The sequence below is a fragment of the Scyliorhinus canicula genome, chromosome 14, assembly GCF_902713615.1.
Source record: "Scyliorhinus canicula chromosome 14, sScyCan1.1, whole genome shotgun sequence".
In the NCBI taxonomy this organism is placed as follows: Eukaryota; Metazoa; Chordata; class Chondrichthyes; order Carcharhiniformes; family Scyliorhinidae; genus Scyliorhinus; species Scyliorhinus canicula.
In genome coordinates, this window is record NC_052159.1 from 27,283,662 (window position 1) to 27,310,995 (window position 27,334).

Consider the following 27,334-nt stretch of genomic DNA (forward strand, 5'->3'; position numbering starts at 1 on the left):
CGGGTAGTGAAGATTAAGGAGAAGTGGGACAGGGAGCTGGGAGGGGAGATGAATTGGAGAGTGTGAGTGAGGTGCTACACAGAGTTAACACGACTTTCTCGGGTGAGCCTGATCCAATTCAAGGTGGTACTCAGGGTGTCTATTCATGAGTTCTTCCAAGGGGTGGCAGACGGGTGTGCGCAGTGCGGGCGGGGACCAGAAACCACACACATATGTTCTGGGACTGCGAGAAGCTAGAGGGATACAGGGTGGGAGTTTCTGTGGCACTAACAAGGATTATGGGGGAGGAGGTTGGGACAGGCCCTTTGGTGGCGATATTCGGGATATCGGAGAAGCTGGACCTGATGGAGGGGAGGAAGGCCAATGTTGTGGCTGTTGCCTCTCTGGTTGCCCGGTGAAGGATCTTCCTGGAATGCCGGTCGGCAATGCTGCTGGAGGTGGCAGCCTGGTGGGGAGACTTATCTGACTTTCTCTGTCTGGAAAAGGTTAAATATGAATTGAGGGGCTCAGCGGAGGACTGCGAGGCAAGGTGGGGGGTGGTCGTGGCCGCGTTTGAGGAGTTGTTCGTGGCCGGGATGAAAATGGGGAAAACATTTGTACAAACTGTGTAAGGATGTGTTGCGGAGTAGGCTCCCCAGACTGTTTATGTTTTGCAGCCATTTGAATAAGTGTAGAATAAAATACATTTTTTTTTAAAGAAAGAGGTCAGGGCATGCAGAATTTACCAGAACATAGAATTTAACCCCATTAGCATATCCGTCTATTCCTTTTAGCCTCATACGTTTATCTCGCTGTGTATTAAATGTACCTATGCTGTTTGCCTCAACCACTCCATGTAAATGTTGAAATTTGAGGTTAGAAGGAGCGGGAGTGTTCCTTCGAGCTCCGCAAAGAAACGAGGTGCCTTGCTGTCCCGGGCTTTCTGCACACGACCGCCAACGCCCCCCTCCCCCCACTCTGTGCTCACAACACTCCCCATCCCTCCAAACTGACATGGTACTCCTGACGAAAGGTCACAGACACTGACGTGTAACCTTTACTTTCCCTCACCACAAATGCTGCCAGACCTGCTGCTGTTTTTCCAACATTTTCTGGTTTAATTTCTAATACTTAATACCTGACCCGGCCTGGCCTCCAGATGATCTGAAGTCGTGCTGGAATGGAGCAAGCGTAAACTGCATCAGGATGGCCGGGACACTCAGGATGAGGCCTGGCCCTCTGAATGGATCTGTGGGCACGCTGGCCCCGAGGAGCTGGCACACTTCACTGGTCGACTGCCCGAGAATTAAAATCCATCCCTTTGCATCCCGAATATTGGCACACTGTAATGAGCTGGCCATGTTGATTGGTCCATGCCAGATTAAAACATTGTTTCAGGCTAACCACTTTGAACTAGCGGGTACATTTTCAATGCTGGGTGTAAAGCGAGTTGGGCTGCTCATTATAGTAACCGCCCCGGTGCCCCTGTGCTGCAGCGAATGGCTAATACCTGCCCATTTGATGTGTGTGGGTAGAGAGGTGAAAATCTACCCTGTTGATCATTCAGACTCTCCCCAAAACACACAGCTATCTGAGGATTCGCACTGAAATAAAGTCAACAGATTGCTGAAGAAAGTTATCAATATCAGGGCTCCCGATTCAGGAAGAATGCATTTTGCAGCTCCAGCTGAATCCACCGCTTTCTGAAATACTGAAATCAAGCAGGACAAATGGAAAACATCAGCAGGCCAGCCACCTGGCCACAAGAAACAGAGCAATTCAAGTCAAAACAGTCGCAATGAGATGGAAAGTGGAAATGGAAAAGGTTCAGAGGCAGAGGGGATAGGCTTCAGGTGACATTGAACAATGCAGAGAAATAAGACCCAAACCATGTAAATCTGAGAACAACGTCCCAGGAGATTTACCAAGATATATTAATTCCACTCTCATTAATCAAAATGTCACAAAACTGAGCATAATGTTTTGAAATGCATGATGCTCTCGGATGAAGAATTCAATAAGCTGTCTGGGGGAGTGGGTTGGGGGGGGGGGGGGGGGGTGGGAGAGAATGGTCGCTGTGTCTTTGTTCTCTGGAACTGATTAACTTCTTGGAATGTAGCCAAGTGTGACACCCTTGCATAAAGTTACGATTACACAATATACAAAAAAAGGTCTTAGATCTGTAGTCCGTTGCTCTTGTCTTGTCTCCCAGCTAACATGAACCTACTGTAAGAAATACAACTTATGTTTCAATGTGTTCCTTTCGAAAGTTTCAACTGAATGTAACAGTTCTACAATTTCTCCCCAGTGCACAATAACAACCCTGTTTCCGGCAATAGAACATCAAGGCTGGATTCTCCGTCGGCAAGATCCTCCGATTCGCCGGCAGCACACTCACGCCCACGGATTTCCCAATGGTGTGGGGTTGCCCACAATGGGAAACCCCATTGGCTGGCTGCCGGGACGGAGAATCCTGCCCAATGGTCTCTGTAATGGGACAGCTATCATCGATTGTTGCAAAAACCCATCAGGTCCTTTGGGGAAGGAAATCTGCCTGCCTTGTCTGGTCTGCATGCGACTTCAGGCCCACTGCAACCTCCTCTGTCATGGCTGATAAAGACACTCAGTTCAAGGGCAATTAGGGATAGGCTTCATATGCTAGCCCAGCCAGTGATGCTCACATCCCATGAAAGAATTTTAAAAATACAAAATGACAGCAACAGTACACTCGAAAAGTTTGAAGTTTGAATGAGTCAAATTTGCACATGAAAATACTATTTGTACATGAAAAGGCATGTGCTATTCTCTCAACCAGCACCTGCTTTCCATTGGCTGACTAACTGCAGGCAATGTATTTTCCAAGGCCCTTTACCAATGATGCTTTTGAAACAGTCAATTAAAGGTTTGTGAGAGTGCTGCAGGGTGACTGTCTGAAGAGCTACCCTCTCTCTCTCTCTCGATCGCTCTATGTGGCTAACCTCAATGGCACAGCCACAATTAATACTGTATAAAAGTCAGCTGCTCTTGGTAACCTGGGCAGCACAGTGGTTAGCACTGCTGCCTCACAGCACCAGTGGCCCGGTTCAATTCCGACCTGGGGTCACTGTCTGTGTGGAGGTTGCACTATCTCCCCGTGTCTGCTTGGGTTTCCTCCGGGTGCTTCGGTTTCCTCCCACAGTCCAAAGATGTGCAGGGTAGGTGGATTGGCCAAGCTAAATTGCCCCTTAATAATAATAATAATAATATTATTGGAAAAAAAAAATTGGGCACTCTAAATTTATTTTAAAGAAATATTGACTCAGGTTTCCTGGTTATAACACAGGTGACAACCAAGGTTTCCTAGTTACGAAATTCTTCACTTGGATCATCCCTGGCTTGTGTAGCAGCTTCCAAGTGTGCAATCTGAGGCACATACCCCAAAGTGAAAGTGGAAAGTTAAGAAATTAATCAATCTAAGTCATGTTTCAACACCCCCTTCAATTCAGAGCAACACAGGCTCGGAGGAGAGTGATTCACCCACCCTCACTACGGACCGCTTATGATGCCGGACATTGCTGAAAGAGGAAAATCACAAGCCAGAAAATGGGTTGGGGAATAAATCTTTTCAAAAAACTCAAATTAATTTTGTCTGTCTATATTTTGTAACCTGCATCAAGCCTTTCGGGTAACATCTTCCGTGTTGCCAAATTAACACACAAATAAATTAGTGGGAAAGGCCAATAGAAAGCAATAATGCATTTACCTTTTGTTTTCACAAGGTTTGCTCTGCTGTTAAAATGTGTTCACAAGAATTAACGCAACAATTCTTATTCCGGTGCATTTGGAGACACTCGTGCCAGACAGAATTTCACAGGGTAGAATCAAATTCAAATTTTATTTCATTACTTAAAATGGCAGCATGGTTACAGTACAGGAGGCCATTCTGCCTGTTACGTCTGTGCTGGTCCTCTGAGGGTGCAATTTACCTAGTGCCTGCCTTCACCCTGTAGCCCTGCACATTCTTCCTATTTCGAAAACTGAGCCAATTCCCTATTGAAAGCCTCAAATGACCCTGCCCCCCCACCACACTCTCAAGCACTTATTGCACATCCTAACTTTTCCCTTTGTGTCGTCACCATCGCTTCTTTTTCCAATGACCTTAAACCGGTGACCTCTAGTTCTCCATCCTTCCACTGATGGCACGTTGTTCCCTGCGTCGTCCAGACCCCTCGTTAACACCTGGAGCAAATCTCTCAACGTTCTCTTCTCCAAGGATCACAGCTCCCATCTTCTCCAATCTAGCCATGTACCTGAAGCTCCTCTCATCCTAGAACCATCCTTGTGATTCTTTTCCGAATGCCATCACATCCTTGGTAAAGTGTGGTTCCCAGAACTGGACGCAAAACTACATACAAGACCAAATCAGAGTTTTCTATGGGTTTAACATAATTTACTTGCTTTTGTAGTCTATTCCCCTGCCGATAAAATCCAGAATGCCAAATGCTATATTAACTTCTCTCATAACGTAACCTGCCACCTTCAATGATTTTACGCAAATATACATCCGGCCCCTTTGCTCCTGCACCATTTCAAATTATACTCTTCATTTTACATATCTCTCTGTATTCTTTCTACCAAAATCAATCACTTCAGACTTTTCTGCATTAACTTTCATCAGCCACCTATCCTCCCATTCCACTATCTTCCTCCTGGGTCACAATACTTCCAAGTTTTGTACAATCCACAAATTTTGAAATCGTGCCCTGTACACCAAGGTCCGGGTTATTTGTACGCATCAGGAATAGCAAGGGTCCCAACACCGATCCCTCGGGAAGTCCACGATAAACCGTCCTCCTGTCCAAAAACAGCCATTCACCATTATTCATTGTTTCCCATCACTCAGCCAAATTCCTATTCATGTTGTTACTGCTACTTGTATTCCATGAGCTCTAACCTTTCTCACAGGCCTGCTGCCCGACGCTGTATCAAATTCCATTTAGAAGTCCATGTTCACCACATCAGCAGCATTACCCTCAATCGGCCCTCTCTGCTACCTCATCACAAATTCCAGCAAGTTAGTTAAATATGAATTGCCTTTAACAAATCCATGCTGGCTTTCATTAATCAACCTGTATTTATCCACATGATTCTTCATGTTGTCCTGAATTATTGTTTCTATAAGCTTAGCACACCACCAATGCTACATTGACTAATTTCTAGTTGATCAGCTTTATGTTTTGGCACAAGGGCGTAATATTTGTGATTTTCCAGTTTACTGACTCCATCACTGAGCCTAAGGAAGATTAAAAAATGATGGCCAGTGCCTCTACAATTTCCAGTCTCACTTCATTCAGTATCGGTGGATGCATCTCACGTAGATGTGGCAGTTAGTTGCAGAATCATCGAACATTATAGTACAGAAGGGGACCACTTCTGCCTCTACTAATGACTTGAAAGTTTCCATTTTAGAACACAAGAAGCAGGAGTAGGCCATCTGGCCCTTCAAGCTTGCTCCGCCATTCAATGAGATCATGGCTGATCTTTTGTGAACTCAGCTCCACTTTCCCGACTGAACACCATAACCCTTAATTCCTTTATCCTTCAAAAAACTATCTATCTTTATCTTCAATGAAGTGCCTCAGCTGCTTCACTGGGCAGGGAATTCCATAGATTCACAACCCTTTGGGTGAAGAAGGTCCTCCTAAACTCAGTCCAAAATCTACTTCCCCTTATTTTGAGGCTATGCCCCCTAGTTCTGCTTTCACCCACCAGTGGAAACAACTTCCCCACATCTATGCCATCTATTCCCTTCATAATTTTTAATGATCCCCCCCTCATTCTTCTAAATTCCAATGAGTACAGTCCCAGTCTACTCAACCTCTCCTCATAATCCAACCCCTTCAGCTCTGGGATTAACCTAGTGAATCTCCTCTGCACACCCTCCAGCGCCAGTACATTCTTTCTCAGGTAAGGAGGCCAAAACTGAACACAATACTCCAGGTGCAGCCTTATTAACACCTTATACAGTTGCAGCATAACCTCCCTAGTCTTAAACTCCATCCCTCTTGCAATGAAGGACAAAACTCCATTTGCCTTCTTAATCACCTGTTGCACCTGTAAATCAACTTTTTGTGACTCATGCAGATTTTGTCCCATTTTCCTCTTCTTTTCACAAAACTCTGCATATTTTTCTTTTCAAGGTATCCTTCATTACCCTCTGCTTCTGTCAGCCTCTCAGAAAGTGGATTCTAGATTTTAAAACTCACTGTATTAAAAATAAATCTCACAACTCCTCTGGCTCTTTTGCAAATTATTTGAAACCAGCCTTGTGACAGACACCTGGTCAACTCTCAACAGTGGCTAAGAGGTTGGACCAGAGCCATAACCTTTTAAAGTTTTAATGAATGTGGAAAGATTGGTTCGTTCCAGGAGATATAAGAAATAGGGCTTGGTTATTTTATAAACAAACTTTATTAAAACAAAATAAAAGAAAACAATATTTAAACTTTTAAACTTCAATTCTAACAATAGCAGATTCCATGTAGTTTCTTAACGTTAACACACTAGTTCTCATTAAATAACATTTTAACAGAACATGCAGCTCTCATACCACATACACAGTCGGACATAGGCAAGACTGCATTTACAACGCAATATTTCTTCTGTTAGGGAAATTCATTTAGAACCTTTTTCCAAAGCCTGCCTCGGTGGCAACTCTCATGACCTCTCTCAGTTGATTTACAAAGCCTTCTTCTCTACCTGTTCAAAACAGGATTCTTTTTCTCTCCCTCTTCAAACTCCACACAGCCCCGCAAACAAAGGTTCTCTGGGGTTTCCAGGGTTAAACCTTTCGGCACTATCTTGGTTGCTTGATGGCCCACTCCCGTTTATACAAAAGAACAGAGCTGTGCTACTCCACCATTGACGGCAAAGAGGGCATCAGACTCTGTAATGGGCTAATAGCTGGTCAGACTGGAATGCCCCAAAGAATAATGGCTCTGGGGCATCATGTGTGTTCCCACTAACTAGTTTTAAGTCTGACTAGGACAATGTAACTCGGCCAAATGTGGGCGTATCAGTCGGTTTAACCCCTAAATTACCTGCTACTGATATAATTTCTGGACTCAATTTCTTAATATCTCCCTCGTGTAACAGTCTCCTCCAGTAATTGACCCTGCTGCCAGTAGAAACAGCTTCTCTTACTTATTCTAACAAAACCCACCTGAATTTTGAACGCTCAGTCAAGCCCTGTCTTAACCTCCACACTAAGGAGAACAACCCCAGCTTCTCTAGTCTCTCCACATAACATTTGCACCTCAAGACTGACCGGAGCGAGTATTCATCCCAATGGTAAGACACCAGCTGCTATTGCCAGTCATCACAAAGCAACAGGATATTGAGATGAGGGCACTGCAGTCGTGCCAAGGGCTTGCACCATTTGCAGAATAAATTACCCATTCAGTGGCGCTACCACAACAGGGGAGGTGGTGGCGCAGTAGTATTGTAACTGAACTAGTAAACCAGAAAGCCAGAGTAATGCTCTGGTGATCCAGGTTCGAATCCCACCACTGCAGATGGTGAAATTTGAATTCAATAACAAAAAATCTGGAATCAAGTCTAATGACCAAGAAATCATTGTCGATTGTCATCTGGTTCAATAATTGGGTGGCACAGTGGTTAGCACTGTTGCTTTGATTCCCAGCTTGGGTCATTGTTTGTGCAGAGTTTGCATATTCTCCCTGTGTCTCCGTGGGTTTCCTCCGGGTGCTCCGGTTTCCTCCCACAAGTCCCGAAAGACATGCTTGTTAGGTGAATTGGACATTCTGAATTCTCCCTCAGTATACCCGAACAGGCGCCAGAGTGTGGCGACTAGGGGATTTTCACAGTAACTTCATTGCAGTGTGAATGTAAGCCTACCTGTGACACTATTAAAGATTATTATTAATGTCCTTTAGGGAAGGAAATCTCACGTCCATACCTGGTCTGGCCTGCATGTGACTCAGGACCCAGAGCAATGTGGTTGACTCTTAACTGCCCCCTCAAGGGCAATTAGCGTTGGGCAATAAAAAAAAGATGCAGAGATCTGGAAGTTTGGGCCAGGAGCAAACTCACGCTCAGTAAAGAGGCATTGATTTAGTTATACCATGTGCTCCGCGATGACCTGTAGGACCAGTGAACTATCCACACTGCACCAGCAATGCAGCAGAAGTTTGGCTTGTTCATACCGATAACGTCAATGGTACAGGACAACAACAGCCTGAGAGCTAATTTCAGTCGGATTGCCTACTACATAAAGCACAGGGTATGGTTGAATGTCTACACGGAGCTGTTTCTGCAGTCAGCAACAATCCTGTCTACCTTTCTGTCCGGACTGCTACATTTTCTCTTATATCAAAGACCTTTATTATTGTAGCAATCCGTGTTCTTGAAGGCATTCTGAAATTCAATGAACCTTTACACGTGTCCCCTATACAATCAGCCATTTCTTCACAAAACTCAAAAATGACTTGCCTTTAACAAGTCTTTGCTGGCTGCCCACTATTACCCTCTGCATTTCCAATTGCTAATTTGATCAAAGGATTTGTCTGTTCTTTTCCCATTAAAAAGACAATGGACAATCACCCACTTACCTGTCTTACTAACTCAGTTTGCTTTTTCATGTGATTGCTGCCTGGAATGTGTACTACTAGAATCCCACAGCCTCACAATGGTGTCTTACTACCCTTCCCAACTCCTAATTGTTGCCCAAGCTGTGTGCCCTGTTGTGTGGCTGCTGGGATCAACATAATAATAATAATCTTTATTGTCACAAATAGGCTTACATTAACAGTGCAATGAAGTTACTGTGAAAATCCCCTCATCGCCACACTCCGACGCCTGTTCGGGTACATAGAGGGAGAATTCAGAATGTCCAATTCACCTAACAACACGTTTTTCAGGACTCGTGGGAGGAAACTAGAGCACCCGGAGGAAACCCGCAGACACAGGGAGAACCTACAGACTCCGCACAGATAGTGACCCAACGGGGAATCGAACCTAGGACCCTGGAGCTGTGTAGCAACAAGAGAACCAGGAGTACCCAGTGCTGCGGCGGCTGGGATGTGGAGATGCCGGCGTTGGACTGGGGTGAGCACAGTAAGAAGTCTTACAACACCAGGTTAAAGTCCAACAGGTTTGTTTAAAACACAAGCTTTTGGGTCACTGCTCCTTCCTCAGGTGAATCCTCAGGTGGCTGCTGGGAACAACAGAGCCTGGAGTACCTGGTGCTGTGGCTGCTGGCACCAACAGAGCCTGGAGTACCTGGTGCTGTGGCTGCTGGCACCAACAGAGCCTGGAGTATCCTGTGCTGTGGCTGCTGGGACCAACAGAGCCAGGAGTATCCTGTGCTGTGGAGGCTGTGGCCTCATTAATTTCCAATGTGGTGTCTGCAACAACATTCCCTGCAGCTACTTTATTGGACTGGTTGCTCGAAAACCTAAAAAACCCTTCCCCTGCATTAAACACTTCATAATCTAGAAATCTCAATTGGGCATATCAAAAGAAATGTTATGTTCTCAGGGTCGGAGACACTTTTATGCTGCTGTCTGTTAAATTCAGTGAAAAATACAGCCCCTGTTTCTATAGTGCGGATCATTTTCACTCAGCATGTTGCCTGTTGATGGTAAACGGCCACTGTGGAACTGTGCCCTGTAGACCAGGAAAGTGCCAGGTTCAATTATCCATCTGCCTTCAGTAATCCAATTTAAGCAGATTACAAATGATGCTGCCACGTACAATGCAACTAGTTACATCTGTTTCATTATTCCCACTTTTTTCATTCCTTTTATTATTTTTCCATCCTCTCTTCCTCCCTTCAATGCTATCTCACCCACCTCAAGGTCAGGAGTTAAGGAATAATGGAGTGAAAGTTATTAGTTCAGGATGAGTAACACGACCCCCCGCCGGGTCAGAGAATTGCCGACGGGCCGCGCGAATCGTGCCACATCGCCCCGATACCGGGATGCGATTCCCCGCAGAGCCAAGAATCATTGCCATTGGGGCCGGCACACCGAATCTCCGGCCTGAACGGCCATCATCAAAAAGCCGAGTCCCGCTGGCGTCGTTCCAACATCCTCTGAGCTGGCGTGACCGTGCCGTTGAAAGGGCTGGGGGTGGCCTGTGGAGGGGGGGGGGGTGATCTGGCCCAACTGCGCATGCGCGGACCCCGCCGGGAGCGGCATGGGCCGCTCTAGCGCCGTGCTACCGCACTGTGGGCCGCAGAATGGGGTCCCGGAACCGGCGCCGACGCTGGAGTAAAACACCCCCGTTTTTACGCCGGCGTTGTTCTTAGCCGCCCGATGGGAGAGTCCCGCCCATTGACTGTGTCCTACTGAAGATCAAGCTGTCAAAGTTCAAGCTGAATGTTGTGTTGATGATGACAAGATTATTAGTTAGGTTTTAATAAGACAGCCGCACTAATAATCTAGACTAAATAGTTATAATAGATGTCTTACTAGCTTATATTGTCTTTCATTCCAGCATAGATGAATCAGTAAAATGAGAGGAAAATCAGTTCAAATATTCCTCCATGCTCTACTAATAATTTGTGCTTCTAATCGTTTAGATAACCATTGATTTTTTTGAACTCTCGTCATAGCTGATGATTTACCCTTCTGCTTCCCTCGAGAGAGGTCCCAATTACATATTACAGGATCAAATCGGCTATATTCAACTGGCATGATGACTGATCCAGGATGACACCATTCCGGAACATCAATGCTAATTGGTGTTGGGACGCTGATTAGTATATATAGTATATGTCTGTCTTGTGAAGTCCTGTCTGTCTTTGTGTGATCGTTTAAAAGGCCGATAAAAATTGGATTGGTGGGGCGGGGGAAGAGTTGGAAAGTGGTTCATTGCCCAAATGGTGACAGAGGTTCTCCTGCAACAACCCCACGACCCCGCCCCCCCAAACCCCCACACGACCCCGCCCCCCCAAACCCCCACATGACCCCACCCTGACCACCGACCTTTCACTGCTAGCCGAATGTTTCTGTGCTGAAAATTGGCTGAAAAGCATACAAAAAAAATCATCCCCTGGGTGACCTTACAAAGCTTATCCGTCCAAGAATACAGGGCTAGTTTAGCTCAGTGAGCTGGACAGCTGGTTTGTAATGCAGTTCAATTCCCGTACCAGCTTACCCGAACAAGCGCCAGAAGGTGCAACGAGGGGCTTTTCACAGTAACTTCATACTTGTGACAATAAAAGATTATTATGGGTGGGACGGTAGCACAAGTGATTAGCACTGTGGCTTCACAGCTCCAGGGTCCCAGGTTCGATTCCCTGCTGGGTCACTGTCTGTGCGGAGTCTGCACGTTCTCCTTGTGTGTGCGTGGGTTTCCTCCGGGTGCTCTGGTTTCCTCCCACAGTCCAAAGACATGCAGGTTAGGTGGATTGGCCATGATAGATTGCCCTTAAGTAACCGAACAGTTCAGATGGGGTTATTGGTTCACGGGCATAGAGTGGAAGTGAGGGCTTAAATGGGTTGGTGCAGACTCGATGGGCCGAATGGCCTCCTTCTGCACTGTATGTTCCATGTCTATGCCAAGAATATGATCATTGACCTGTTGCCAGACTAGGGTTAACTTTTTTGATGGATGGTATGATTTTTGTCTCTGTGTCAGCAGCGTTGTCTTCCATTTGAAGCTTGCAGAATTTATTAACCATGGCCTGAATTTTATGTCCCAACGTCATTGGGCACGTGGGCAGTATTGAGGTCAGAGGGCACGTGCGCGTGTGTTGGAGCTGTACCGACCATCAATTAAAGGGCCAATTAAGGCCATTAAAAAGCCTCTTAACACACAGGGTGGAATTTCTCAAAATTGGCCAGAGTGCTAGATCAGACGAGAAAAGCTGTGTGAAACCTGCTGGCTTCACAGATGCCTTTTTCCCCCCACCAGATTTAACAGCACTCTGTGCGATTTTAAAGTGATGACGAGGATCAGACAGCCAGCTGGAGGGGTGGGGCCTAAACATACCGGCAAAGCAAGGACGCCCCAATTTCAAAATTACATTAAAGCCCCCTCTACGGAGATTGGGAACACCCTGCCTCCCCCCGGTCTCCAGCCCCCCACCCAATTCACAACCGTCCCTAATAGCCATTGCCCCCCCTCCCCCCCCCCCACACACACACATAAAGGACCCCCTCCAATGGGGCTCCCCAGAGGACTTGCCCCCTGCAATGCCAACCTGGCATCCAAGGGTGGGATAATAGGCCCCCAGAACACACGCACTTCCATTGTATTTGTGATTTTGCTGCTGTGATGTATCCGAGTTGTTCCAGATTTACTTTTGATTGTGCTTTCGTTCTAAGCTGGTTCACCTACAAATCTGGGCCAATGTTTTAACAAAATAGATCAGTCTAAACTGAACGTGGGGAACACTGATGTTTACAAAAGATATTGACCTTGAAAATCCACGGTCATCGGGCATATTGCCACTGTAATTAGTTGGGGAAGGTGGAGGTGGGTTGAGCTGAGGGTAAGGGCTCTCCGAAAGTCAGGCCACCCGTGACGCAGGACTTCATTATGACCCAGCATACAGATACTGCAGGTTGGTCATCGGAGGTGACCCCATTGGCCCAGCAGTAGATTTGAACGTGACCAGAACGTGACCAGATCCCTGCATAATCAAAACAGGTTTCCCTACAAAAGGGGACGACCACACTTTGTTTGCAGTACGCCCTCCCTCACTTGGCTCCCCAGCCCTCCGCGAGCTCTGGCTGCCTCAGCTCGGCAGTCCTGAGCTGCTGGAATAGCAGGTAAACCAGATGCACCATTGGCGGATGGGTGTCTATCACATTGGAGCATTCTGCTCTCTGGAGTTCATTAGGTTCTTGGGTTCAAGTCCCACTCCAGAGTGGTGAGTACGCGGGTTTACAGTTCCAGCACAACCCTGAGAGAGAACTGCATCAGCTATGGATCCAGTGCTCAGGCGAGATGTGATTCTGGGAGCACGTCTACCCTCTCAGAAGAATGTAAATGATCCAACATTACTACGGGAGCTTGATGTGCACAAAAGTGGCTGACCGGCACATTGTCTACATTAAAACAGTGGCCAGTAGCATAGCGGTTAGCACAATTGCTTCACAGCTCCAAGGTCCCAGGTTCGATTCCCGGCTTGGGTCACTGTCTGTGCGGAGTCTGCACGTTCTCCCCGTGTCTGCGTGGGTTTCCTCCAGTTGCTCCGGTTTCCTCCCACAGTCCAAAGATGTGTGGGTTAGGCGGATTGGCCATGCTAAATCGCCCTTCGTGTCCAAAATTGTCCTTAGTGTTGGGTGGGGTTACTGGGTTATGGGGATAGGATGGCGGTGTGGGCTTGGGTGGGGTGCTCTTTCCAAGGGCTGGTGCAGATACGATGGGCTGAATGGCCTCCTTCTGCACTGTAAATTCTATCTATCTATGACCACACTTCAAAAAGTGGTGAGGCCTCGGGGGGCATCCTGAAGTCATGAAACCCGCTGAAGAAACGCTGATTTATCAATAGTTCTCCCTTCTCTGGTGGAAATAGTTGAAGGGACCCCTTCCCAGCTCTTCAACACCTCCTCCCGCACCCCCCCCCCCCCCCCCCCCCCCCAAAAAAAAAAGTTTATTTCGATCAGTGGCAGAGGCTGGGCAGGATCTGTAAATTTTCAAGACATATTTCAGAGCTGCTACATACAAATCAGGTTAAAGTCCAACAGGTTTGTTTCAAACACGAGCAAACACGAGGAAGGAGCAGTGCTCCGAAAGCTAGTGTTTGAAACAAACCTGTTGGACTTTAACCTGGTGTTGTAAGACTTCTTACTGTGCTCACCCCAGTCCAACGCCGGCATCTCCACATCATGACATACAAATCAGTGAAGGTTTTACTCAGGGTCCAATCATAGCTGAAAGGCTGCAGTATCGCCTCAGCGATTCTCCATGTTGTAGGACCTACCTGTTTTCCCACCGGAGGTTCCATTGGAGCTTACAATAGCCCTGGGGGATACCATTGATCCTGATGCCCACGGCATTCCCACCCTAACCTCCAACCAACAGGAAGAAGTGTTTCACGCTGCGCAGGCCTTTATCGCGCTGTGAGCCAATCCCGCCAGGATGCAGATTCTGCATCTGTCCCAGTCACGCCAACTCTGCGCGCACTCCTCGCATGAAACTCAGACGCATGTTTATATTGAGTCAGGCAAACAATTTTGCACATTTGCCCAAAACACAAGACGACCTGCATCCTTCAAGGAGATCAATCCAAAATAATTATCAATAAGTCTTTTTTTTCCAATTATCCACGCCTATCATGCCCATCCTTGAGTTGTGGGGGTGAGACCTATGCAGACACGGGGAGAATGTGCAAACTCCACATGGACAGTGACCCGAGGCCGGGATCGAACCTGGGACCTCAGTGCCGTGAGGCAGCAGTGCTAACCACTGCGCCACCGTGCCGCCCCATTATAAATATTTCTATAAACAGTTTTAACGGTATACTAAGAATACTGAGGCATGTAGTGCAATATTGCAAGGGATTTAAACCTAATTATTATTTTCTCTCTGTCCTCACATGATTGTTAGCATTACTTGACTAAATATTGTCAAAATACCAAGGTTAGCTATTGTTAATATGTATTTGCATGAAGACGACTTGTCACTCAGGATAACAATGGATTTGTGAGAAAATAATGCAAGCAGTCTGTCAGATCCTGTGTGCCCGTCACTCTTGAGAAGACGAGGCAGCAAACACAATGGGCAGGATTCTCCGTTTCAGAGACTGGTGTTCCCGCCAGCGGAGAATTGGATCATTTTTGCGCTGCTGCTAGGAGCACCAGGGAGGCACCATTCTCTCTTTGCAAATGGGACAGTACATTGCCCACGTGCATCCCGCCCGAGTTCCGGTTCCCCATTCTCCAGGCGTGTGATTCGCTGGGCTTGGGAATCCCATTATGAGCTGGAGCAGCTTTTAAGCGCTCCACTCACCCCAGACTCTCATTCCAGCCAAGAATGTGGCGCTGGATTCTCCGGTCGCCGCCGCCAAAATCGCACCAAGTCTGCGCCCGATACGCGGGCAGTGTGCACGACGCCTTCATCCTGGCACGCACGGCATGTTTGAGACGCCTGCCTCCCCCAGCTGAGGGGTTGGCTCCTGAGCGACAGGGGTTATCCGCTGCGGTCATGGCTGATGACATATATCTGGAGGCCACAGACCGACACAGAGGCCCAGTACAGCGATGCCCACACAGTGACCAGGGATGTGATCGAGCGGTGATTCGGCTTCCGGATGCGGTTCAGGTACCTGGACCACTCTGGAGGGGCCCTCCAATATGAAGCTGATAGGGTCCCCCACATCGTGGCGGCCTGCTGCATCCTCCACAACATCGCACAGCAGAGGGTTGACGTACTGGAAGAGGAGGATGAACGCCAGGCCTCGTTTGACGAGGAGGATGCGGGGAGGGGCGGATAAGCAGGACATGGGGCCCAGGCAGGCACGGGAGCCCACACAACATGTGCACCAGGACCCACATGCACGGATGCTCTGATCGTCTCCAGGTTCACCAATTAGGGTGGGGGGGGAGATGGGATCTGGCCAGGGGCACAACATCCGCCTATTCTCACCCACTCCCACACTGCACACCCCTCTCTGATCAGCCCAGACCAGCCACACCTCACCCATCTGACAGAGCACCGGGCCAGGTTGTAACAGTGTGAACAGGTGTTTAATGTGACAACGTATGAACAGATTTGTGCCCTCGCCCCTATAACTAAACTGTGCCCTGCACCCATGCCAAATAAACTAGTTTCTAACATTCTGGCCTTACGGGCCCCAACGCTATATCTAGGTGGGTCCCCGTCTTCTGGGGTGACCGGGCCCAGTGGCTGCTCGGATGCCCCAGGTGGCATGGTGCCTCACTGTACCGCCCACTGCCCACAAGGTGCATCACGGACTGGGGTTGGGGGGTCACGGCACTTCTGCGGTGTTTGGCACCTCCCCTGCGGGAGGCAGCGGCACGGGTCCCATCACCTCCTCCTCCCTCAGGGTGCCCGATGGCCCCCGGGCTACTCAATGCGGCAGGGGTGTGTGTGGAACCATCCCCTGAGGCTCCCTCGCCACCTGGTCCACGGCCATGGAGCACAGGGAGTGGACCATCTCCGTCTGGGACTGCCTCAAAACACCCATTGACTGTGCCACTACCTTCTGGGTTTGTGTCACATCCAGCCAGTGACTGCGTGATTTCCCTCTAGGACTGGGTCACCTCCCTTTGTGGCTGTGCCACGTCGGCCAGCGATGGGCAATGCTGACGACGTTCCCAACCATGGCCTGCCGTGACTGGGCCAGGAGCGCCGCTGCAATGTCCAGGGTCACGGCCAGTACCTGCACAGAATGTCGCAGACCTTGGACATGCTGATCCATAGCCAAAACCGTTGGCCCCAATGCCTCCACCCAGGCGTTGTTGGTCTGGGTGGCACGCACGTCGGCACCATTTCCTGCGCCTGCACGCGGTTGAACTCCTCCGGATGTTCGCCAACATCCCCTCATGAAGTCCCTCGCTCTGCGACTGCATCTCCACGACCGTCTGTTCCATGGGTTTGGGCTGCCCTCCGACCGTCTGCCCCTTTGGGTGCTCCTACCTCCACCGGCTGTACCGGATCAGCTGTGTGGTGCGCACCAGAGAGAGTCCCAGGAGCCTCTCCACTAAAGTGCCCAACCGAGGTGAGTGTCTCTGGGATGGTGGAGGGTGCTGTGAAGGGAAATCAGTGGCCTGAGACTCGAGCTCTGGGGTGTCCTGGGTGTCGGGCTGCTCTCCTCATCGCTGCTTGGCTCACGGGGGTGGGGGCTCTGGCTTTGGCACTGGCTGGGGGGGGGGGCACACCGGATGGGCCCACTTCATCTCCAGCTGCTCCTGCAAGACACAAGACAAGACGTATGGTTAGACCATGGGTCAGGGGTGGTGGGGGGTGAACGGGTGTGTGGAGATGAGGGTGATGTAGGGTTAGAACATAGAACATAGAACAGTACAGCACAGAACAGGCCCTTCGGCCCTCAATGCTGTGCCGAGCCATGATCACCCTACTCAAACCCACGTATCCACCCTATACCCGTAACCCAACAACCCCCCCTAACCTTACTTTTTTTATTAGGACACTAAGGGCAATTTAGCATGTCCAATCCACCTAACCCGCACATCTTTGGACTGTGGGAGGAAACCGGAGCACCCGGAGGAAACCCACGCACACAGGGGGAGGACGTGCAGACTCCACACAGACAGTGACCCAGCCGGGAATCGAACCTGGGACCCTGGAGCTGTGAAGCATTTATGCTAACCACCATGCTACCCTGCTGCCCCAGGGTGTAGGGAGAGTGTGGGGGGTGAGGGTGGTATGAGGGGGGAGGGCTGTGGTTGACACGCGTGTCACGGGGGGGGTCTCACGTTCTCGCCCCCGGCCGAGCTCTACCTCGGCGACATCCCTTTCCTCCGGGCTGCCGGCCACGTCCAGGGCCCTCTGCTCTGCCATGGTCAGGCCCCTCAGGTCCGGCGGTCCTCCTCCTATCTTCTCACGCTCCCGGCGGTTGTGGCCGGCCTTCTCCTGGAGGTGGGAGGGGGGGAGGGGGGAAAACAGAAAACGACAGTGTTAGACAGTCTGACACATGTAGAACAGGGGTGGGTAGCTGATGGCCTCAGTGGCCAGGGCACCCGACTATGGCAGCCGGCATGAGTGCCAGCATGTGGTGCAGGGTAGGGGTACGGCCGTGCGCCGGGTGGTTGGGGTTACGGGTGTGTGGGATGGGGATTAGTGCCAGGGGCACAGTGCTGCCTACTCACCCTGGCCACCCCGAGGTGGTGGTGCAGTTTTTCTTCGGCACTGCTGGCCGGTCCGGACGGTGTTGCCCACGGCGCTGACGGCCTCTGCCACCTGGTGAATGGCTACGGCTGGCAGCCTCCTTCCCGGGCCGTGATACAGGGTCATCTGCCTCTCTTCCACGGCTTTCAGGAGGGTCTCAAGCTCTGTGTCCGTAAAACGTGGGGCCGCTTGTCTTGCTGCCATCTTGTTGGCTGGAGTGGTGTGGGTGGGGAGTGCAGTGTGTATATGCGGCTGCAGCCTCCTGAGTGTCAATAGTGAAACCTGTGAATCCGGCAGCATTTCTCACTGGAATAGATTGTGTTCCATGTGGTGCCGGTTCTAGCCCCTTAACTGTAGCTGAATCGGTCCAGGTTCGGCATCAGTTTTACTGTCGGAGAAGTCCACGCGTTGGCGTCAACACTTAGTCTCAGAAATGGAGAATACCTCCCCATTGACTTTGAGACACTGCTTTCACCAGCAACACCCGTCAGCTCAGTGTGATCTGTTAAGGGTCAGGCTTCTGGGTCAACCTCACACAGAATAATAATAATAATTGCTTATTGTCACGAGTAGGCTTCAATGACGTTACTGTGAAAAGCCCCTAGTCGCCACATTCCGGCACCTGTTCGGGGAGGCCGGAACGGGAATTGAACCCGCGCTGCTGCCCTGTTCTGCATTCCAAGCCAGCTGTTTAGCCCACAGTGCTAAACCAGCCCCATTAACTAGGTGGAGGCAGGGACTCCCGAGGTAGAGGCCGGTGGGAATGCTGCCTGATCCCAGGGAACAGCTGCCCCCAAGACAAATGTTGCGCTTCTGGAAAGGATTATTCCATCACTGGTGCAGATGCAGATTCAGAGCCAGAATTTAGAGGAGGGGGTATCAGCAACATGCCAACGCCTGAAGGTCCAGCTGGAGGAGTCCATTTGCCTTCAGGTGCAGGTGATGGTGCCAACAACGCGTGGCACCCAGGCCAACACTGGAAGGGAGGCGTCCGCGGTGGAAAACCTGGTGCAAGGGTGAGCACCTGGAGTCATGTGTTAAGTTGTCCAAGACTTGGGTCAGACTGTGCTGACCATGGCTGAGATGCAGGACAGGAGGGTCCAGCCACATGTGGACATGTCCAAGGCACAGATGGACAATGTTGTGGCACTCTTCATATTGGCTCATTCACAAAGTGTCATTCCTGAGGACATTGGGAGTATTGGTCGGGCATTGACTGACCTTAACCAGTCACAAAGGGACATGGCCGAGGTAATGAGGGACATGGCTCACTCACTGAGGGCCGTGTCCCAGTCATAGTGCACCATGGCTAAGGGCATCAACACCATTGTTCAGATGGGGGCGGGCCTTCAGGACTGACAGCGTCAGGTGACACTCAGGCCTCTGGAGCTCAGTTGACTGCCCCTGCGTCCCATGGAGTAGCCTGGGGGCCAGTGACCCCCCCACCCCCAAGGGAAAAGGAAGGGATGTGGCCCACAAGGGAGGCGCCGACTGCACCCTTTTGAAGCCCTCCTCCACCTGACATAGGCACATCTGATGGGCAGCAGGCAGAACAGGGTGACACCCAAAATTCGACCAATCCAGGGACAGCGTCCAAGGGCAGAGGGTGAGACAAGCAGCAGGCCGTCTCCAGTCCTGATGTGCAATCTGGGGAACACCAAGAAGGAGCGGCAGGCCACGGAAGATCAGAAAGTTAGATGACATTTCATAGTACCCCGACAGTGCAAAAGGAGGCCATACGGCCCATCAAGTCTGCACGACCCTCCAGAAGAGCACCCCATCAAGGCCTACTCCTGCGCCCTATCACCGTAACCTCATAACCCCACCTAACCTGCAGATCTTTGGACTGTGGGAGGAAACCGGAGCACCCGGAGGAAATCCACGTAGACACGGGGAGAACGTGCACGCTCCACACAGACAGTGACCCAAGCCGGGAATCGAACCTGGGTCCTTAGCAGTGTGAGGCAACAGTGCTAACCACTGTACCACCATGCTGTCCATTAATTTGGCACGAGTGTAGTTGAACGTACTGAGTCGGGGAAAGGGGACATGATCTATAAAAGCACTGCAGCCCTGCCCCCATTAGTGACTTGCATCTGAACCTTGACGTGCAAAGCCTCTATCCTGGTGTGTGGGCACGTCCTGCAGATGGGGGTCACTGCAGGATGTGAGCCTTTGCTGGGAGCTTGGCTGCAGTTGACGTGGAGCCTGGATTTAACACAGAGGCAGTGACAGAAAGCTGTTCAGGTTTCCTGGGTGGGTCCAGGCTCCATACAGTCCCTGTTAATCCCCTGCTTCATCTGCTGTGGAGCTGTGTATCTAAGCAGTGCAATGCACCCGGGGGTCTTGCGATTGAGCACGGTCAGGCCTATCCCCTTGATTATACTGCTGGTACAGGAGAGTTTCCAGATGGGCGGGTAGATGGATATCTACATGATCAGGAGACCTCGGTTAATTTCCAGCACACTGGCAGCAGTCAAGGGTTTACAGCAGCAATAGAAGGTTCAGCCTGGCACCCCGATCCCGAGGGGGATAGCCCGGGTTCCACACCTTTGCCACCAAGTCAGTCTCCACCAGTTCCAGAACTCCCAAGCTTACACTCCCCAGCAAGCCCGAAGACAAAGATAACAGTACTTACCTCCTTGCTCCCCCTCAAAGGCCATGGCGGAAAGACCCTATTTGTAAACGCTTGCATCAAATTACGCCCACATGACTCCCGGCTGGGAGGAGTGGAGCATAAGGGGGTGGGGGGGGGGGGGGGGGGGGTGGGGGGGGGGGGGGGGTGATTCAGGCTTCCAGCCTGTAAATCACACTGAAATGAAGGTGTAGAAGCCGTTTGCATGTTCCCACCGATGCGGGGCAGGAAGTCTGCTATGTCTGGTGGGGTGAGACCAGAGACGGGGGATGCGTGTGCCGCCTGCCCCTGATTTGGCCTGACGTGTTTTTTTTCCGCCTGAAGGGGGTTCCTGATCTTAGCGGCGGGAAGCGAAGAATCCCACCCAATTACTCAAATTCATGAAACACTACAATTGCCCATGGCCACGTCAGTGATAGTTTCAGGCAAGGTATAAAATGGGCTGTTAAATAATTATATTAATAATGACATTGGTTCAGGCATTACGGTGTTAACCATGCTTAGTAGCCTTATTCCAGAACTTTCTTAATGGCAACCGTGTGTACCATCTACAAGATGCCCTGCAGCAACTCACCAAGGCGCATTTGCACCAACCACTCCCCGCTGCCCCCACCCTGGCTGAATTAGCCATTAATTGATTGGAGGTGGAACTTCCACCCCTCAGAATCACAAAGTCCTGTTTCAGAGAGCCGCCTCACAACCAGAGGCCGACATCTCTCCAACACTGCCAAGGGCCACCAGGAGCAGTGGTCATTGCCGGTACTGCAGCGAGGCCTACGAGGAGGCGTGCATTGCTTGATCTGGGAGTGCAGGTAAGTCTTGCCTGGGCCAGGTTGGCAGGCCTTGGTGAGGTGTGGGTGGCGGTTAGGGGGTAGAAAGACCAGTGGAGGGATAGGGGGATTTCGGGGAGGGGAAACTGGGGATGGTTACACCTTGAAGCCCCACCTGCTATGGGTTCAGGAGGAATTAATTCATTGGTATCCTGGCATCATCCGGGGCACTTTATAAACATAAGTGCTTTCTTTCTTCCTGAATAAAAGAGATGAGGGATCAGAGTTGTGGAAATGGCAAATTAATTGGGGCTGGGTTCTCTTGATTACTGAAGATTGAAGGAGGACTTGGGAGGAATGTTTAAAGCAGTAAGAGAAACAGAAAAGTAAACTATTTCAATTAGAATTTTCAATTAAGCAAAGGCCATGATCACACAGCAAGCACCAATGCAGAAGATTGGAAGATTGTTTTTTCTAAAGAAGTTATTGAAATGTAGAAAGCATTGCCACGGTGATCAGTGTAAAATCTTAACAATGCACTGGAAGAATAGTGAATCTCAGGGGGGGGAGGGGGGGGGGGGGGGGGGCGGCCGAGGGAGAGGGGGTAGCAGATAGAGAGGGCAAAGAAGTGATAAGACAGAAAATGGCAGAGAGAGAGAAAGAGAGAGAGAGTGAGTGAGATAGGGGGAGAGAGAGATAGGGAGAGAGGGAGCCAGAAGGACAGGGGGAAAGAAAGGGAGAAGAGAGAAGGAGAAGATGTACAGGTTAGATGGATTGGCCAGGCTAAATTCTGTCTGAGTGTCCAAAAGTTTAGGTGGGGTTACTAGGTTACGGAGATAGGGTGGAGGCGTGGGCTTAAGTAGGGTGCTCTTTCCCAGGACCGGTGCAGACTCGATGGGCCGAATGGCCTCCTTCTGCACAGTAAATTCTATGATTCTATAGGAAGAGATGGAGAGAGAATGACAGAGGAAGAGGGAGAGCGAGAGAGAGGGGGAGGGAGTGAGAGAGCACAGACGTGGGATCAGTTTGGAATGAAGGAATAAAACGAGGCTGTGGAAAATCAGCGCTGAAAAGGTCCAAATGCAGTTTAGAGAAAGGTCACATTCAACAAAAGAGGATTCAATGTGTCTATTAAGCCCTACAAGCTTGAAATCTCTTACCAGAACTTTTACTGACACTTGATTTTTTCTCTGCATCTTTCAGCCTTTCCTGACTGGGTTTGAGTGGCTTGTTCGGTTTCTCTGTGGCCGTCGTTGCAATGTTCACATTTTGTAGGACGGGTTTTTTTGGTAAGGGTGGCTTCACAGCCAGGCATTCTGAAGATTTGGCTTGCAGTATCCCATCGTCGTCCTTCAGCGTGTTGCTAAGGGATCCTTCGGGAGGCTCCTTCGCTTCCCTCCTTTCGGCCTTGAGTGGCAAATCTGAGTTGTCCGAGTCCAAGGTGGCATCGGCGCCGTGGCGTTTCACCGCCTCCTTACTCTCAGAGTGAGAACTCTCCTTGTATTTCAGAGAATGGGAAGTTGTGCGGAGTTTAACACCAAACAGCCCTCTTCCATCTTCAACTCCACCTTGTCCCTCCTCGGCCTTTTCCGGTTTATCTGCCTCAGTTTTAGCCACGGAAGGTTCAGAAAGGGGGGTTTCGCCGTCCTTTTCTGTCTTCTCCTTCTGATGGGACTTATTGCGTGAAATGTCTGAATCTGCTGTCAGATTTCCTTCACTCCACTTGGTGCCTCTTTTAGACCTATTCCATGCTGAGGAAATTGAGAATTTGAAGGAGCCCTGACCATTTTTCTTAAACGAACTCTGTTGGTTTGTTGTTTTGTCGTCCGATAGATTGATGTTGGCTTCCTTAAATACTGCCATTTCCCTATTTTCCGGCTTGCCATTCGCAGTTTCTGAAACGAGCAAGTCCTTGGGAGTTTCTGCAGGTTGGGAATACACCTCAATACGAGTCGACACAATACTGCTGAATTCTTCAGGCACCTCACTGGACCTGCCTTCAAGACCGGAGGCTTCTTTCGCTGCTTGTTTGATCGAGCAAGCTTCTGAGAAAGAAGGTTCCTCGGATGCCCCGGCTGTTTTTGTTTGTTCACAAGATGTTTCTGGGCTTTCTTGCACAAATGCTACTTCATTGATTTCTGCCTCTCGGGGTGAGGGTGGCTTCTCGGAGTCTGGTGACAGTCTGTCCAACAGAATCACAGGGCTTGTTTGATATGCAGTCTCTTTAGCAAAGGAGGTATCGATCGAAACATTATGTGTGTCACACACTTTGGACTCGACTTCAGATCCCGGAATATTTACTCCTTTTTGTTTTAATCGGTCAATAAATTCAAGGGGAGTTGGATCTTCAGGCAGTACAGTAGTTGACCCTGGTAACATAGAGATTTGTGTGGCAGCCACTTCCACTATTTCAAATTCAATCAGATCAACGTCCTCTCCAGTTTCTGATAGAACGGCAGGCATGGAATTTGCTTTCAGATCATCATCCACATCCAAAACATTGGGAGAGGCAGCAATATCTACAGGGATAAGCTCACCCGTTTGTTGTTCTGGCTTACTAACCACTTCCATGCCACTTGACCAAACTATTATCTGCTCAACGAACAGCAAGGATTGCCCCAGAGTGAGAACCGGTGATGGAGGAATTTCCGTTCCATCTTTCAAGCTCACTTCAGAATTGGCATTCTCAGGGTCACAGCTCCTGATTTCTTGCTCATATTCCTCCGTTACCTCAGGCACGTCGTACATGAGCTCACTCGATCGCTCAAAAAGTAATCTCTGCAAAAACAGTGAGAAAGAGTCGTCAAGCGCAAGTGCATTTTTAAGTGAACTATTTTGGCACAGAAAGGTGAAAAAGGTTTACTTATCTTTCTGAGAGTGAGAAAAATGAGAAAGGCAACACAGGACCAAGTTGTGCGTTTTTAATTGGAAAACCTCGGTTTAAAGTAGGGATGATCAAGGTAGTACAGGGCCCGGTGTACCAAAACCAAATGGATATGACAAAAGAGAAGATAGTCACGGGAAAGAAATGATTGATAAATAGACAAAAGAGGTCACCTTGTAATTTACATAGACATAAAAAACAGCCAATAGAAGCAGGAGGAGGCTAGTTGGCCCTTCGAGCCTGCTCCACCATGCATTATGAATATGGCTGATCATCCAAATCAATAGCCTAATCCAGCTTTCTCACCCATTTCCTTTGACCCTTTGCCCCAAGTGCTATATCTAACTGATTTTTGAAAACCTACTATGTTTTGGCCTCAATTACTTCCTGTGGTAACAAATTCCACAGGCCGACTGCTCTCTGGGTGAGGATATTTCTCCTAATCTCTGTCCTAAATGGTCTACTGGTCATGAAACAAACCTTTGCCAAAACCCTCAGCACTTCCTTGTGCCATATGCTTCTATACCCATCCTATCCATGTATTTGTCAAGATGCCTATTGAACACTGTTAATGTATCTGCTTCCACAATACGTTCCAGGCACTCACCACCCTCTGCATAAATAACCTTCCTTGCACATCTCCTCTCAACTTTGCCCCACGGACCTTAAATCTGTGCCCCCTGGTGAGTGACCCCTCCACCCTGGGAAAGAGTGCCTGCCCATCCACTCTATCCATGCCCCTCATAATCTTGTAGACCTCTATCAGATCACCCCTCAACCAGCGTCTTTCTAATGAAAACAGTCCGAGTCTATTCAGCCTCTCCACATAGCTAACACCCTCCAGACCAGGCATCACCCTGGTAAACCTCCTCTGCATCCTCTCCAAATCCTCCACATCCTTCTGGTAGTGTGGCGACCAGAATTGTGCGCAATATTCCAAGTGTGACATTACCAAGGTTCGATATAACGGCATCAAGACTTGCCAGTTTTTATACTCGATGCCCTGTCCAATGAAGACAAGCATTCCATATGTATGTAGATAAATGGATATTTGTCAGATTTTCAGGATGAGGCTAGTGGTGCGATGCTGGGATTTCCCATTTATACAACTGACTTGGACACAGGCACAAGGTTTGAACATTCTAAATTAGAGGCATGGAAAATTATAAAGGAGAACATAAAACGGCACAATGTTAGGGGGGAGACTCGAGCCAGATGCAAAAAAAAAAATGTGATTAAGGTAAAAATAAGAGTGGAAAATGACATTGCCGAAATCCCGTTCGGCGATGGGGGTGAGAATTCCCGATGACGCCGCTTTCGCAATGCTCCGCCCCCTGAAAAGCGGGGTATTCACAGAGTATGCCGCACGCCGTATCCACGGCCTCTGTGCGTTGGCTGAGGCCCCTCCCGCGATGCTCCGTTCCCCGACCGGCCGAGTTCCCGACGGCACGGGTCTCTCGTGGTCTCACCCGTCGGGAAATCAGCATGGCGGCTGTGGACTCAGGGGGCACTGTGGTGGGGCAGTCTGGGGCGTGTGAGCCAGCCGAAGGGGGGGGGGGGGCGGAGACAGGGACTATTTTGCGGGCCGTGTCCGCGAGCGGCATCCGCCATGAAACACGGCGCGGCCACTGCAGACCACCGCCCTGCGCATGCGCAACCACGGACCCGGCAATTCTCCAGGCCATATCAGCAGCTCAGGCCAGGTGCTCTGCGCTGCCCCCCTACCAGCCCCCAGCAAAACGGGGATGGTGGCCGTTTTGTGCCAGCTTTCCTGGCGTAAACCGCTCCCACGCTGGCTTGGGGATATAGTCTCCAAATCAGAGAATCCAGCCCCATGTCTGGAATACCAAGTGGTGCTTTGGCGATCCTACCCGAGGAAGGGTGAAGATTCACTGGAACAAGAGCTGGAACGGCAGGTTCTAGCTATGAAGAAAGGCCTGAAAAATTGGAGCTTTTCACTGGAACTGAGAAGGATGAAATAGATTCGGAGCTTGTGCGTATTTCGAAAGGGCAGAGACTCAGGAATCTCTCTAGCAAAGTACTTTGAACACTTAGAAGCAATTCCTTTTCCACTAAGAGGGTTATTAGAGCATAAAGTACTCGACCAAAAATGGCTATCGAGCTAGAGGCTAACAACATCATTTAAGAAAGAACTGGCTAAGTACTTGAAAAGGTGAGGGAAAGGCCAAGAAAATAGGATGACAGTAAAAAGCTCCAAATAAGGAGCTAGCACCTGTGCAGGCTCAATCAGCCAAATGGCCTTTTGTGCTGTCATTTCTAGGATGTTGTAAGACAACAAAATAAGGCAGGAAGAAGTCGCTGGGTGATGTTTAGTTCTTTTTTTAAAAAGCCTGTCGATTGTTGGATGAAGGAAGCACTGAAGTAACAGTTGCACAATTTTGATGCTCTAAAAAGGAACAAATGCAATTGTTGGCCACATGATACAATTGGCCTCCACGGCCCTGGGTTAAGAAAATTAAAGACAGAAACAGCTTTCTAAATAACGATGAAGTGATTCAATCCGGAAGCAAGTTGAGAACCAAATCTAGCTTGCCTCTGGTTCCCCACCTTCCCCGTCCCCACAGAAAATACCCGACCCAATTCACGCTCCTTAAAAACCTGGGTGAAAATAGTCTGTTCCACGTACAAAATGAAAAAATAATTACCGAAGAAGGTCTTCTTCTTTTAGAGGAAGAGCGTTGGTTGCGCGGTTTCACTGAGAGTTTGTGCTTTGCTGCTGAGTTGTTGAGACAAATGGAAGATGTAGGCGGAGAGTTGAAATCAATAGCAGAGGAAGCAAAGCTGTCAGCAGAGGTCTGAACTGGTGTTGATGTCGGGCTCCTGGGTCTTGAGCTTGACCTGGTTGGAATGATCGTAGGAAGGGGACTGTTGGGCCTAGAGGAAGATCCTGGCGAAATCTGGAAAAGAGCAAGTCCGCATATAAATTGTACATCGAATACAAATGACTGCATGCAAGACACCACACAAAATGTTTTGTTTTAACTTTAAATATTCCAGTCAATGCAATAGCCATTAGCAATTCTGAGCAATATTGGTGATGGTTTGTAGATTTTGGTTTTAACGATCCAGAAAAAATATTTTGATTCCAACAAGAGAAGATTGGGCAGGACTTTCTGCTCCGCACCTCACCACTCCCACCCCCCCCCCCCCCCCCCCCCCCCACTGTTTTGCGGCGGGGAGGCGGCCCCCCCATTGGTTGGTGGTGGGATTTTCTGGTCC

General features: G+C 49.4%; 1 protein-coding gene across 2 annotated transcripts in view; it reads right to left on the reverse strand.

Moving 5' to 3' along the window:
- LOC119977410 (CRACD-like protein) overlaps window positions 1–27,334 on the reverse strand; it is a 112,534-nt gene that overhangs the window by 26,012 nt on the left and 59,188 nt on the right. For both annotated transcript variants that reach the window (XM_038818282.1, XM_038818281.1), the window contains exons 7-8: window positions 26,761–27,012; window positions 22,371–23,988 (exon numbers count right to left, since the gene is read on the reverse strand). In XM_038818282.1, coding sequence (XP_038674210.1) covers window positions 22,371–23,988; window positions 26,761–27,012 — 1,870 coding nt within the window. The remainder of the gene's footprint in view (window positions 1–22,370; window positions 23,989–26,760; window positions 27,013–27,334) is intronic.